The sequence below is a fragment of the Coloeus monedula genome, assembly GCF_965178545.1.
Source record: "Coloeus monedula genome assembly, chromosome: 6".
NCBI classification, from domain to species: domain Eukaryota; kingdom Metazoa; phylum Chordata; class Aves; order Passeriformes; family Corvidae; genus Coloeus; species Coloeus monedula.
This window is the reverse complement of record NC_138786.1, coordinates 31,562,655-31,577,261: the sequence shown is the minus strand read 5'-3', so window position 1 is coordinate 31,577,261 and position 14,607 is coordinate 31,562,655. Positions and strand designations below refer to the sequence as shown.

General features: G+C 35.7%; 1 protein-coding gene across 1 annotated transcript in view; it reads left to right on the top strand.

Annotated features, from left to right (window-relative positions):
• The window catches only part of PALS1 (protein associated with LIN7 1, MAGUK p55 family member), a 59,047-nt gene that overhangs the window by 14,803 nt on the left and 29,637 nt on the right, over nucleotides 1-14,607 (top strand). Inside the window, exon 2 of the mRNA XM_082283746.1 lies at nucleotides 12,549-13,062. Coding sequence (XP_082139872.1) covers nucleotides 12,696-13,062 — 367 coding nt within the window. The 5' untranslated portion in view covers nucleotides 12,549-12,695. The remainder of the gene's footprint in view (nucleotides 1-12,548; nucleotides 13,063-14,607) is intronic.

Sequence of the window (14,607 nt, the reverse complement as noted above, 5' to 3'; positions counted from 1 at the left end):
TACTGAAGGCTTTATTATTTAACCCAAAGAAGAACTGCCAAATATGTTGCTAACACTCTTAGGTAAGCTTAATTAGGGAAATTTGGCTCTAGATTTTTGAATTTAATAGTAGTTTGTGTTCAGTTGGATGGCATCAATGTGTTCTTATGAAGCTTCAATTTTCTAGTAAGTGTGTTCCAAAGGAGTCTATGCTCTGGTGGTTCTGGAATGGTTGGTGAAGACGCTGTAACTTAAGGTGGCTGTAAATGAGAGTTCGTGTCTTTGGGTTTATTTTGGGACACTAAGTTCTTACTTTCTGATACAGAAGTGCCTGATGGCCAAGCTATAAATATTGGGGTAATAAAATGTTGTGATATTTTCTTTAGAGAGATTTATCAGCTATGTTGGTATAGTGCATATAAATGTGTTTGCATCACTGGTATGTATAACTTGTACAAACTTAATCTTTAGGTATTTGTTTAAGGGGTTGGGTATGTGATGGATTCTTCCAGGTATTGCTCAATAACTTTTTGGAATGTATTCTTAATGTTTAGTGCCCTTTTGTATAATACATATAATTTACTGAGTGGTGAAATGCAAAGATATCCTGCATTCATCAGCTGAAAGCATTCTTACCTCTCTTCCCGTTTTCCTATTAAAAAATATCTCAGTTGCTGAGATCTGACATTAGCACCAGGAGGAAATCTTTGTTGTAGAGAAGTTTCCGTATCTTGCATCCATTTTTTATTTTGATTTAACTTAATTTTTGTGCACACTCATTTCAGTTAAAAGGGATGTCCTAATAACTTAACCTCTCTTCTGCTTTTCTGTTGAGAAACTTGTTTCAGGTGACAAAGTAAAAATGTATGAGAGATAAAGTGAGGACGAGTCAGCGAATTTTCGACTTGCACATAAAACTAGGAAGACTGACTGGCTGTTGGATTGTGGTTTCAGTTTTCTTGTTCTATTAACATTTTCTTTATTACAGTGGGTAGTAGTAGGTAATATGAGTTTATGGAACTAGTTTAAGTTGTCAGACACTTTTGCAAGTTCTAATGATGTGGCAAAATGTATGTTTAGTTTGGGTTTTTGGGGGGTTGGTTTTGTTTGTTTTTTTAAATAAGTAATTGTGTACATGGTATTATAAGCAAGTGTAAAGTAGAGATTAACATACATTTCACTGTTTATCCATTTCATTGGCAGAGAATATTAAAGATGACTGAGATTTTTTTTTGGTGTAAAAACCAAAATTCATTATTCAGCTTTCAACTCATGAGTTGGATGGGGAAAAATGTCTTCAAAGACGCTACCAAAGAAGGAAAACGTTTTAAACAAAGTTTTTAACACCACTGTTTGAGGAGTCATCAGTTTGATTAGTGTAAGAATTAAGAAATACTTCCTTAAGTTCAAATAATGTGTTGGAAGTTCATTACACTAAAGGATTCACTCCATGATGTTAGGCAAAGAAAGGCTTCTGAATTCCACTTTCCTAAGTGTTGAATCTTTGTTCCTTAACATATTTGAGAGTTCTGAGGAGGGACTTAGGTCGCTTAGCTTGCCAGTTTTTTTCCCTGACTTCCATAGTCATGTTTAATCTTAGTTCCACAGCTTGAGTGATGATACAGTTTTCTGGACAGAATTATTTCACCATTACATAGTAAAAAAGTTTGCCTGCCTTCATGTAGAAAGGAATCTTACATTCCTGTGAATTTATCACAAATTTCTAATATTTTCTTAATAAAAAGAACACATGCTTTAACAAGGTTTCAGAAAGGGAATGGTCTTTCTTTGATTTAGTGAAAGAGTTGAACTGTGAAAAAGCTCTGCAGCCACAGTTAGGTACCTGAATTCACTTTGCAGAAGTGAGTTTGTTCCTGTCAGGATTTTATTTTGATTTGTGTAACAGATTGCTAACGTTAGGCCCAAGAGTCCACTTAGATTTAATAGGAAAGAAGGGACTGTTTTTATAAGGTACGGAAGGTCTCTAATGTTCTGCCTTTATAGCCTTGTGAAGTTTTCTCATGCATTTTTATTATGAAGTCTAGTAATGTAGGTTATTTACAGAGCATTTGATTTTCACATCCTATAGTGAAATTTTGTTAATACTTCACATAAAATATTTATCTGCATGTTTTCCGTGTGACCTGTGTTTTAAGTTACTGTATAGTATAGGTTTGTACAGCAGGCTTGCCTTTCAGTGTGACCCAGGAATCAGCATGAGTTCTTTGGTCATGCTTGGGATTGTTCCTGCAAGTTTAACAGATTGTTGTGATAAATAGTGGGAAAGGTGATTAGTAATTTTTGTCCATTCCCAAGTGGTTATCCATATGTGAATTCTGTTGTATGCCTGAGGTAGTACTTTTCTTTGTATTAGTGTTTGGCCAGTAGGTGTGCTGTTTAATCAGTAGGTAATCTGTTTAATGCCTTCTGCTGCAGAAAATTAAGATCTATCTGTTGTTGCTGTCCTTTATAAAAAGGGAAAAAAACCTGCTCTTGCTTCTGAGTTGTGGATTACACTATTTACACTAAGATAATAGAGAATACTAGTTGAGTATCTTCAAGTAATGAATGTGCAGAGATGTTCAGATATTGAACTCATCATGTTAAACATTTGGGTGATTAATTTATCATTTTTATTTGGGAGGAAATATGCTCAAAGAGAAATGCAAATTTTGTGGTGCTTTATACCCACAGTGTTTCAGAGTATGTTTTTCAAGAGAAACCAATACTTCCCTTTTAATGGCCCTGTTTACATCATCAGGAAGATATGCAAATGGTTGTAGGTGTGTGGTTGCTTTTCTGTGGTGTTGGTGGTTTTTTTGGTTTTTTGTTGGTTTTTTTTTTGTTGTTGTTGTTTGTTTGTTTGTTTTTGTAGACTTTGTTTGGGTTGTTTAGGATTAAAAGAATCAGTAGGTGTTGATGAGGTTTTTTTGCAGGGGGTGAGGAGAACTCACAGAATATGGTTCCATGATATGCGGTCCCATTTGGACTTGTCTCCCTGCTGCTGGCGCTCAGAGTTTGTACTTGTCTTTGTTCTTACCTCTCCCTCCCTGGTCTCAAAACATTTGCTTCTGACCCTTATGCCAATCTTGTCACCTTTCAGATTATTGTGATCTGTTCTGGCATGCCAATTTGACCAAAACCAACCAAACCAAAGTATTTTCTGACATTCTACAGTCTTGTTGAATTAAAATGACTTGGTGACAGATTTGACAAGCTTCAAAACTGTTAGAGAAGGTAATGGCTGTATAACCCAAAAGTGGAGAGCTTAAGGGAGCAGTTAAAAACAAGAGTAATGAGACTGCAGGTCTTTGGCAGCAGCGAACTAGCACAGCTTACCAGTCCAAGGAATCATACTGACAGTCTCTTTTTTGGTTCTTGTCATAAATTCGTGAACTACGGATTCTGTTTGGAAGGCTGCAAAAGTAGGGCACACTTGAAAGCTTAGTCAGCTTTGTTCTGTTCTAGCAGTTGGCAGAGTTGGTTATGCACAAACATATGAATTATGTGAGTTCCCTGAAAAAAATTACTGAAATGTTTGCAAATATTAAGTAATGTGATTGACACAGTGTAAAAAAATTACAGCACTTCAAATTCTCAACAGTTTTTTCAGCCTGCAAAATTTTGAGTTTTTACTTTGCCATTTGTCTTCTCAGGACTGAGAAGCATCCTAGCAGATTTCATGGACGTGAATTCGGTTTAAGCATAATCCTCTGCAAACTTCAACTGTCCCCCATTGGTTCTTTAGGGGATATATTTGCCATAGTTATCCATTGCACTTGTCCTGGCTGAGGATAGTTTCTTTCTTCTGTAGTAGCAAGGGCTTCTGTTACATTTGTCTAACAGGGTATCTCATCACAGTAGTAATACTGAAATGGCTAAAAAAATTTATACACACTGCCATGGCTGGTATGCTTTGCTTACAGTTCCCTCCAGAAAAATCAACTACAGATTATGTTAATTATACAAAGAAAACGTTAGGGAGTTATGCCCATGAAGAGAAGATACTTCTGAAGGAAAATTTTTAAATTTGTGCAGTAGTTTTTTAGGGATTTGCTCAGTGAAACAGTCACCACCATCTCAGATGAGTTTAGGAATGAAAATCTTGTGACATCAGAGACCTGAGTAGCTGAAACAGTTTGTGAATTGGTTGGATTTTTTTCTCCTATCAATAATTAAGGAAGAGCTCAGATGAAATGTTCTGAGTTTGTGGTATGTGATTGTGAGGTCTGTGAAGTGCAGAGGTCAATTTTACAGTTTTGTGATTGATGTCCTGTTTTTCAGAATGTCAGTTTTTAGAAATCTCAACCTATTTTTGTGGTCAGAAAAATAAGTCGGAAGATCCTTATCCCCTTCGCCCCCACATACCTATGAGTAACATAGCGACAGAGCTAATCAGGTTATATCATTGGGGATAATTTAAAAAAAGATTTTAAAATCATCCCTGACACGCATTCATCTTGAAAAACGGAGTGGAAAAGAGAGCCTGAGGAGGATGGCCACATGGAAGAAGCTAGCACATGTATCTTTGGTACATAATGTTGTAAGATTTTGCTTTTTTTGAACTTGCAAAGTCCATAACTCAATCATATAAAATTAGAAGACAGTCTTGGTCCCAGTATAATCTCTGAAGACTGTTGAATTAGATAGCTAACATTTAGGCATTTTTGGATGAAAGATTTTGATGAATAGCTGTATTTCCATTTTCTTTAGGTGAGGTTTCTGAATTGAATTCAGCAGATATTGGAATATTAAAATAAGTAAAGAAGAAATTTGTTTTTCTTTAGAGTATTGTAAATATGGGTTAAGAATAACTTGTTTTTGAATACTAAATCCCACTTTGTGTGAATTTAAATGTCAGGCAAGATGTAAATTGTGGAACATAGTAACTTCAGTTTAATTTGGGATTAGTTAATTTAGTTTTGGTTCAGTCACCTCTTTGAAGTCAGTGTTATATACATGCTAGTACCCATGAACATTTGTTATAAATACTGCTTTATATAGTGAAGCGGCGGCAAGCACTGACATTAAAAATAGCATGCTAAAAACTATGGGATTTAAAATGAGACTAGAATGCAAGAGCCTGAGCAAACAAGGACACAATTTCAAGGGAGTTGGAGGAATCTTATTAGAGAATTAAAATAGTAGCAGTGTTTTTAGTATCACAGGGAATATAACCACTGTTTAAAGCAAGGACAGGCATATTTACTTTCAAGAGAATGAAAGCTGAAGTCTTAGCTGTGAATAGGTGATAAGAAATTACTGTCTTGTTACCATGCATCTGGCTGTCCTGTGAGATCTGTTAACAATCCCTGGAATTCTAGGAATTTCTTTACTCTTCATTTGTTATGCTTGAAGGTTTCTAAACATTTAAAAAACTGCTAAATTAAGGTAATTCCTTTTTTCTCATACTATTATGTCATATATTTATTGCAGCCTGTAGGCATCTATGTTATCCACTCATATCTATATATAAAATAAACTTTTTTTGTCACAGGGATTATTGGTGCTAAAGATTTGATTAGAGCAGAGTATTCAAATGTATGCATAGTTGTAGCCTATTAATCTAAGCCATGGTGGGATGCTAGGGTGGTATATCTGTGTGCTGTTTTGGGGTGATGTGGATGTCAGACCATTAAATGAGCTGTAGTGTTGGATGTGTCTGTAAGCTCCCTTTTGAAACAGCTTTGTTCTTTTTTTTCAGGTTTTCACTGATTGCTGCAGAGACTGCCCTCTGCTGTGCTCCTCACCACAGTTTAGGGCTTGTCAGCACAATTATGTTGGGGCTTTATTGAGGATACAAAATATGAACAGACCCTAGAGCCTAAATACTGTATTACTGAATTGTAAAATATGCTTAGCTGACCTTGGCAAAAGTCTTTAAAGTTTTTTTGTCTAGCTGTGATTTTTTAGTGATAAACTTCTTGAAGCCAGCTCAAGTTTGTTTCTATTGTCATTCCCTCTCACCCCAGCTGAAACTTTATTCTCCTACCTGTCTATTTTTCATTTGATCTAACAAGCAGAAATTAATGATTGTGTGTAAGTGGTAGTGTATATTTAAAACTAAGGGAATTGTGGTATATAAGATGTTTATTCTTGGTGTTTTCAACAATTGTTTTAAATCTCAGTCAACTTGGGAAGAATTTTAATTGTTTGTATAACTTAAAAGAAAAAAGTATTGATAAATGTAGTAGAAAGTTACATTTGTTACAACTAGAAAAAGCTTCATGTGGAGTGGCTCTGTGCTATCATGTGAGTGGTTTGACCTGTGCTATCAATTTTAGCTGATTAGAGCTCACTGTTGCTATACTAACCAAGGAAGGTTGCTGCTCGATAGATCATGCAGCATGTGTCTTTCACAGTGGGATGGGCAGAAATTTAAATAAGCTTTAATTGTTCCTCCCTTTTCATACAACTGCTGCAAAGGTATCTTGCATATATTTTACTGCAAAAGTGCAGTTGCTGAAAGGAGGTCTGAATGAGGTGTCTCTTGTTGGTGCCTGTTTTTCATGGAAAACACTTTGTTCGTATCTGTTTTGTGGGGAGTCACCTTGTGTCTTTTGAAGTTGATTGTGTAGGCCCGTTCTTGAGCTGTGACTTTTTTGATTGGTGACATTGCATTGACAGATAAACAAGCCTAATAAAATTAAATGTCTTAAATAGACCAGAGTTCCTAGGTGTAATACCAATGTGATACAAAAATGTGCTTGTAATATCCCAGGTTTGCAGGCTGAGCAATTTGTTTATACCTTTTATAAAACCGGAATCTTACCTTAGCATCTGAATTTTCAGTTTCATCAATTTCTCTGTGCTTTAATGCTGTAAATTAACATTACTATTGTTCTTGTACAAATGTAACCTAGAAACTGCTAACAATGAAAATTATGATCAATTTGAGGATTTAGCCCTTTTTGCTGTTGATCCACATATCTTGCACATTTAAGTGAGCGTGGAATGCTAAAACCTCTTGGCGTGTCTGAGAGCCCTTTGAAATTCACATGTTGTACTGAGTTACTGTGCTTGACAGGTGTTATAATGAACTCTAGTTTGAAATTATTGGAACAAGAGTCAGCTGGATATTAAAGGAAGAGTTTGCTTCCAGTACTAAAGTCTATGCTAGAATATCTAGTTAGAGGAAAGAATAGTTTATATTAGACTGAAAAAACAAACCATACCAGAAGTCATTTTCTTGAACATGTTGCAAAGCTAGTGTAAAGATTTCTTTTCCATTACAGATTTTTTTTGTAATTTAAAGAAAAGAAATATCAAGTTGTCATAAATTTTGTAGCTTCTACTTATTTTTGAAAAACATCAGTCTGCTCTAGGCTATAGCAGTTATTTCAGGTACTATTAAGAGTCATAGGAAATATCTGTGAAGTATTTTCTAGCATAAAGTCTAATCTTTAACTCTCATCAAGTAGTGGTGGTGAATTTTATGTGGTACAACATGGTTTGTATTGTATTTTCCTTTATGTAATTCCAAGTCTCCTAATCTTGTAGATTCACTGAAATACCATTGAAGAAAAAATGGTGCATAGTAGATGATGCAAGGAAAGCTGGGAATTATTTTTTATTTTCCTACGCCAAGCTTCCATTTGTAGAATTACTGAAGTGTTTTACTTTGCTACTTTGTGATTTTTATGACTTAGGTTTTGCTTGCCTAGAATCTCAAGTACTGAGTAAAAGTACCAGAAGACACACTATATTTGAGTCATTAATAATACACAACAGAGATGTGTAGCATAGTTTTCAGCTCATATTTTATTAGTAGTTCAGATATCAGGAAACATCTTGTATGTGATTTTAATCTCATTTCTAATCCACTTCAGCAACCTAGATTTCATCTTCCAGTTGGTTTTAATTAATATTTTAAAATAACGTATCTGTTGTAGTACATGGCTTTAAACTGATGATAAATCCTTTGCACTGTGCTTATGTTTAATATATGCTTCTTGTGTTTATATCAAAATTACAAATGTAGGTTGGGCTTTTATACTCTAATCTGTGCCAAAACTAATGAAATTTCAGTGGAGGTAAGCACTGAACTTCCTTGCAGTCATTCAGAATTTGCAGCTTTAATGAATTTTAAAAAGGGAACTATCAGGTCTAATCATACTTCCAGCACTGAAAGAATTTTAATACCACTGAATGTAACACAAAACCTCAGCCTCCAGAAAATGTCATTTTTGCTCTTTGGAAGTTGCTGAAGCAAAACAAATTTAATTTTACCATACAGAATTTGGTTGTTAAAGCAATTAGGATTGCTATGCACACCAGCCACAGTCCCCAGGAAGCAAGTGAAAACTTAAACCATCTTACAGCACTTCTGTTTCGATCCCTGTCAGTACATATTTTATACAAGCATCTGCCTTGCACACCAAGATGATTACATTTATGTATGTTTATTCTTTTACAGAGCTTTTGGGGTCTGTGCTTTGTATAGTGTATTCAGGGTGTTTAAAAAGATGATAGAAACCTGATGTTGTTAGCTGTAGGAAGAATGGCATCTTGTAAAATACAGTATTTTTGAGAATAGTAAGTATAGTTAGCAAGACAGTACTTGTGGTTTCTTCTTTAATTTTGCTGTTATGAACTTGCATCAGAAACATGTCTTGTTTGCTGTCAGAATTTTGTATGATGCCCAGTGGTGACCAGAGTGACTGAAGTGCTCTTTCTCAATAGCTGTACTAACATTATCAGTTTTTAGAAACTTTCCTCTGGAGGCCAAAAATAAAAGTAATCTGTTTTGAAGAGACTTTCATATACTCTCTCCAGGACTGTGTTGGTAAGACTTGCGATACAAAGTTGGACAGAGAGAGTCATAAATCTGCTTTATTTGGAAAGCTCTACGTATCATGTGGAAACACTAAGATTCCCCAGTTAGATATCAGCAGTTCAAAGCAAGATGGTCAAAGCCATGATTTAACCCTATTAAACTTTGAGCAATCAAACTCTGTGTAACGAGACACTTGTACATATCTAGAAAGTATAGAAACTGCTACTACCAAGTTCTGAAGTGGAAAGGAATTCTCTTAATTACAAATGTTATATAGATGGTACATATGAAGTAGTAAAAATTAGTAAAATTGAGTAAAAATGAGTAAGTCTGTAAATTTTTCTCCATGGTACTAAATACTAATTTGGCAAAATAAGCTTCTCTTGGGCTGAAAATCTGTTTTATTGGATAATCCACAATTTGCAGAGAACAGACTTGGTGTAACTACCTTCCCTTATTGTTGCTATCATGGAGTTTTTAAAATTGCAAAAGAAACCTTCAGAAAGAAAAGCCAAGAGAACAGTTTCTGAAATTATTCATCTTAAGACTTTTGCTGCCATGCATATTGGTTAAAATAAAATTTTATGCTCCTGGTACCTCCCTTAAGCTGAATCTTATTTTTAACCTCAGCTGTACCACACCTTAATTTGAGAACCAAACTAAAGTTTTTATCAGTGTAGTATTTTACATTTTGCCTCCTTAGGACCATTGTGGAGAGGGACTTGTGAGCTGATCTGATTTTTTTCCTTACATGTTTATTTCATTTGTTGCAGTTGGGCAATAACATTTTTCCAAAACAGTTGGAGATGAGGATTTGTGATGTCTGATGCAGACTTGAGACGACAGGAAGGAGAGGGGCTTAGGTTTGGAAGGGGTCAGCTGTTATCAGAAATTCTTTGATTAAAGGAAGTTGTTCAGCATTCCAGACTTGCAGCATGCCTATGCTTTTATGGATTATCAACTAGTTATATCTAGGGGTCAGGTTTTTGTGTAGTTTGTTTGATGTTTCCATAACACCAAATTTTAGGTTGCCAGATAACGTGATGTTTTGTACCATCTTTTGTATAATCTGAGTGTGATTCAATAAACAGCTGTGCTGTTTATTGCTTGTTGCAGGAGTACCTAGCTTCCTGGGACACCAGGAATACTTTTTATTAAAAATACCAAGTATCTTAATTTGTCATTGTGGTTTTCTGACTCTTGCTGTTAAAGTGTGACTGCAAGAGAGCTCTCCTTTTCTGTAGCTTTTGTTTCTTTTTTACTTGATTGACTCAGATTTTGAATACTGAGAGTGGGCAGCTATTATCACTGGTGACTTAAATGTCTTGGTACCCTGTTCAGAGAATTTGTATGTCCTTTGTGTCTTGCACACAGTTTATACTGAAAATGTGAGCAGTGTTACTAAGGTTGCCTATTAATAATATTTACTCCAGACTATATTTTTGTTTCTCTTGTCTTCAGTCCATATTGCTAAACTAAAGAGATTTAAAATCTTCTCACTCTATATATAGATATATGAGGTTTTGGTGTGCCATTTTTGTAGCTGGTACTTTTAAATTTGATGGAGGCTATGTAGCTAATCCCACTGTAAATGTTCTTGACCAGTTTTTAAGTATTGGCCATCAACTGAATTTTCTGATGATTCTTCCTGATTAGGGTTCATTTGAGAGTGTGACATCATTTAGCTTGCACATGATTGAGTTTAAAGTTGTGTTTTTCTTCCTGCAGGTCCTTACACCCTGGTTTTGACTTTTTTAGTGCTGATTAAATGGATATTATTCATCCCCTCAAATTGTTGTACCCTGTAGATTCAGGAATGTGAGTTTTCTTTCATCTTGTCAGAGTTGAAAAGAGATGAATGTAGCTTTGAAATGGCTCAGTGTTCAGACAAGCTATGGCCAATACAACTTGAATTAAAAAGAATTTGGATTATCATCCATCCACAGTTAAATTAGTGGTCTTTGCAATTTTATTGTTCATATTGGTGCTTCTTTTTTGGGGATTGGTATTTCTGTGCAGAGAAGTTGCCTTTTCAGAAGGGGAAATGTAGCTTTCTGAGGATCATTTTGCTAATTTTTATCCACCTTTCTCTGAACTTCAGAGAACTTTTTAAAAGTGGTGCTTTATATAACCCTGTCTAAATGCTAACTTTATGTGGCTCCATTCTTTGAAAAGCTGTTCTAACTTGGGCACTAACTGAAGGCTTTACAGGCACTAAGTAATTGTGGGGTACTTGCAGTGCTAGCCCCAGTACTGTGCAGTTTTTGATCGGCTTTTTGCCTAGGTTTTTTTTCTGAATGTGTGAATGTTGAGCATTGAATGTTGAGCGTATCAGTGGAGTGCAATTAAGTGTCTTTTAAGGGCAAAAAAGGAATTTTGCTACCACAGTAATGCTTGAATTTAATTTTCTTCTTGGGAAGATTTTAGTAATAACTATTTTAGTAGTGGGCTAGACAGGAAACAAGTAAAGGAAATAGTTTTGTTGTTGCTGTAAGCTGTGTGCTACTCCTCAGGAAAATGAAAAGCTGTACGTATTTAGAATTGCAAGCTGGCAAAAACTTGTGTAGGAGTTTATATTGCTGCTCCTCCCAAACAGAACTATAGATATTTAATTTTCAACTTAATTACAACATAAACTTTCTTCCCTTCCTCCTCCAAACACAAACATTTGGTATAAGAATGTTGGTGATTTGGGGTTTTGTTTTTTGGGTTTTTTTTCTGTCTTGGTGCTTCCAGTGTGTAATAAAACTCAGAGATATTTCCTATTATTTCCTCTCAGTAAACTAAAAAAAAAAAAAAAAGTAACTTGAAAAATTATGTATATTGGTAATACGGTACGCAACCATTTGTTAATTTTACGACCTTTTAATTGAGGAGAACATATCAGTGACAGGCAATGTGGTATAAAACACACTGCTGCATGTATTGTATTTAAGAGATGAGTGGTTATATTAATCAGGACACCTAAGCTCTTTAGCCTGAATCATCAGAAATAAGAAACCAGATCAAGGTGTGTGTAGTATAGTGGAATGTCATACTTGACTGTTGAAATTAATTATTATTCTCTGTCAAATCTGTATGTCTGTATGCCCACATAAGGATTTTTACTCCTGTATTTAATCCTTCCTGCTTTAATGCATACCTATAGGAAGTATTAAGAGTAGCTGCTAACCAGAATTGTCCAGCCCTTATCCTAGGACTTCATCTCTACTTGGAATTGTGTAAGTGCAGCTCCTGTCTGCTTTAGATAGTATCTTATGAAGGAACTCTATGTCCGACTTGTCTTCTTTGAACCCAGGAAGCAATGTTTACATAAAATGCCCCAATTTATAAACAATAAATGCAAATATCTTTACTTGCATTGAGCATATACTCAACTTCTTACAAGCATGTTGTTTATAACATGTTTTTAATATTTAGTGTTTGTAGGGTTGTAAGCATGGTTTGTGTTGGAATTTTTAGGAGTGAAGGAACAAATCAAAATTTGAGTGAGAGCTCTCGGAAAACTGTTTATTTTCAATTGTGTTAAGAGCAGAATCACCATGGTTTTGAATGGGGAATACAAGAGATTTTAACATTAGTTTGAACAGTGCTCCTTTTCTGACACTGGCATCTGAAGTCTACCAAAGTATGTGAAACAGATTTGTGAGGATTCTGTAGTTCTTAGAAGGGGAAGAAGCACTATGAATGTTTGGACAAAAAGTTCCATTGTTTTGATGCCCGGGGACCTTAGATGTTTTCTTATTTGTCCAATTACTCACTAATTTCTTTTCTTTTGAATATCTGTCATTAGATTTTCCTCCTGGATGCCTCTTCAAGCGTCTTGCGATGGAAGGGAAATATATTTGAATTTATAATGGATTTTACACAATATCGTAACACAAACTGGCCTAATAGCAGCGTTTTGTTTTGAAGAGCTTAAGCATAATTACAAATAATCATGACAACTTCTCATATGAATGGACATATCACAGAAGATTCTGACAGTGAAGCAAAAAATGTGGACCTTGTATCTCCTGAGGAACCTCAGAAGCACAGAGAAATGGCTGTTGATTGCCCTGGGGACTTGGGCTCCAGGATGATGCCCATGCGGCGGAGTGCTCAACTGGAGCGAATCCGTCAGCAACAGGAGGACATAAGGCGCAGGCGAGAAGAAGAGGGAAGGAAACAAGAACTGGACCTTACTGCTTCCATGAGGCTAAAGAAACTAGCACAAATTCCTCCTAAAACTGGAATAGATAATCCAATATTTGACACAGAAGAAGGAATTGTTTTGGAGAGTCCTCATTACACTGTGAAAACACTAGGTAGGTAAAATGCAATGGGTGGGCTAACAGGGTTAAGATTTATTTGATATTAATGCTCTTTTAGGCCACTGAAAACCTAATTTAGCTAATTTTTCATAAACAGATTTAAAGTCTTCTGGTCCTTTAGATTTGTGGTGGTTTGGGGTTTTTTTACTTGGCCAAATGTGAGGCTATGTGCCTCAGCAAATGGCCTTTCAAAACTGATCCATGTGGGGAACAGTTAAATACTTTGTGGATAATAATTCAGTCAGTGTCTCTATCATCTTAAGGCTGGGGAAAACTGTGTAAGTAATATCCAATTTTATGATGTTTGATGAACTGTAGACCAGAATGAGGAATGAATAAATACAGATTGTCATTTAAAATAAAAATGCAAGAGTTGTTAATTCTTTAAAGCGAAACATGCTAGTGTTTTTTTTCCCATTCTGTCTTGCATTATCGATTGCCACCTAATATAAATGTCGCACCAATACAGCTCTTAAAGTATTGGTTTTGATAATGAAAATCTGCGTACACATTGACAAAAGTGTAATGTTAATAATTTTTGAAGAAATAGATGCTGAAATTTTTCATTTCTTAGTTGTCATTGTTTTAACTCCACTTATTTGGAGAACATTTCTAACCTTTCTTCCTCAAACGTAAGTATTTTAAATAAAATGTGGTGTGTCACTGGAGTGAAAAAGACCCACTGGGAATTTGTGGGAGTCCAGTTCAGATTTCCAAATCCATACCTGTTCAGAGATCCAGATTGCTTTAAAAAGGCAGCCTTTTTTTCTGGGCTGCCCTAAAGTTTCTTGATATTTTTTTTCCTACTGGCTGGTAGTTGAGAATACAGAGTGAAAAATAGCTATGAAATTGCTAATTCCTTCTTTTTTACTTCATCTCTAGTATTTGTGTGCCCAAGCAGCAGTTCTGCTAAAGACATGTCTCTGCTCCATAACCTCTGGTAATCCTTATTGTACAAATCCCTCTTTAGGAAAATTTAGATTGAAAGGGTCATCAGGATGTCATCCTGTTCAGCCTCCTGTGGAGAGCAGGGTCAATTACAAACAAGGCAGGTGTACCTTGTTTTAGTGCATGGCTTGTCAGCTGAGAGATCTCTTTGTAAGGAGGAGATTCTGTACAGAACTTCATGAAGCATTAGGTATTTGATTGTAAAATTCCCTCTGTAGAGGGAGCACAAAGCAGAAGATAGAAAAATGGATGTCAAACAGTAAAAGTGACTTCACTTGGGGCTTGCCTAGCCACAGTGGCCAAAAGCCGTGAAGACTGACTACTGGAGGAATTGGACATTGAAACAAGAGAAGGGAGGAAAGAGTGACTTGAAATTAGAAAGCTGGGGCTAGATTTCATGCTAGAGGTGGTGAGACCTTGGAGGGAGGATAGGTGCAAACCAATGGGCAAAGCAGCTACCCATGGAAACTGGTAGGGATGAGAAGTGAGTAACAGGCATCGGTCTGACATACTTGAGAACCAGTTAGGAGCTAGTGTAGACTGAAGCTCTTTGGACAGGAGAAATAACAGTGAAGAAATTACTGTGATGAC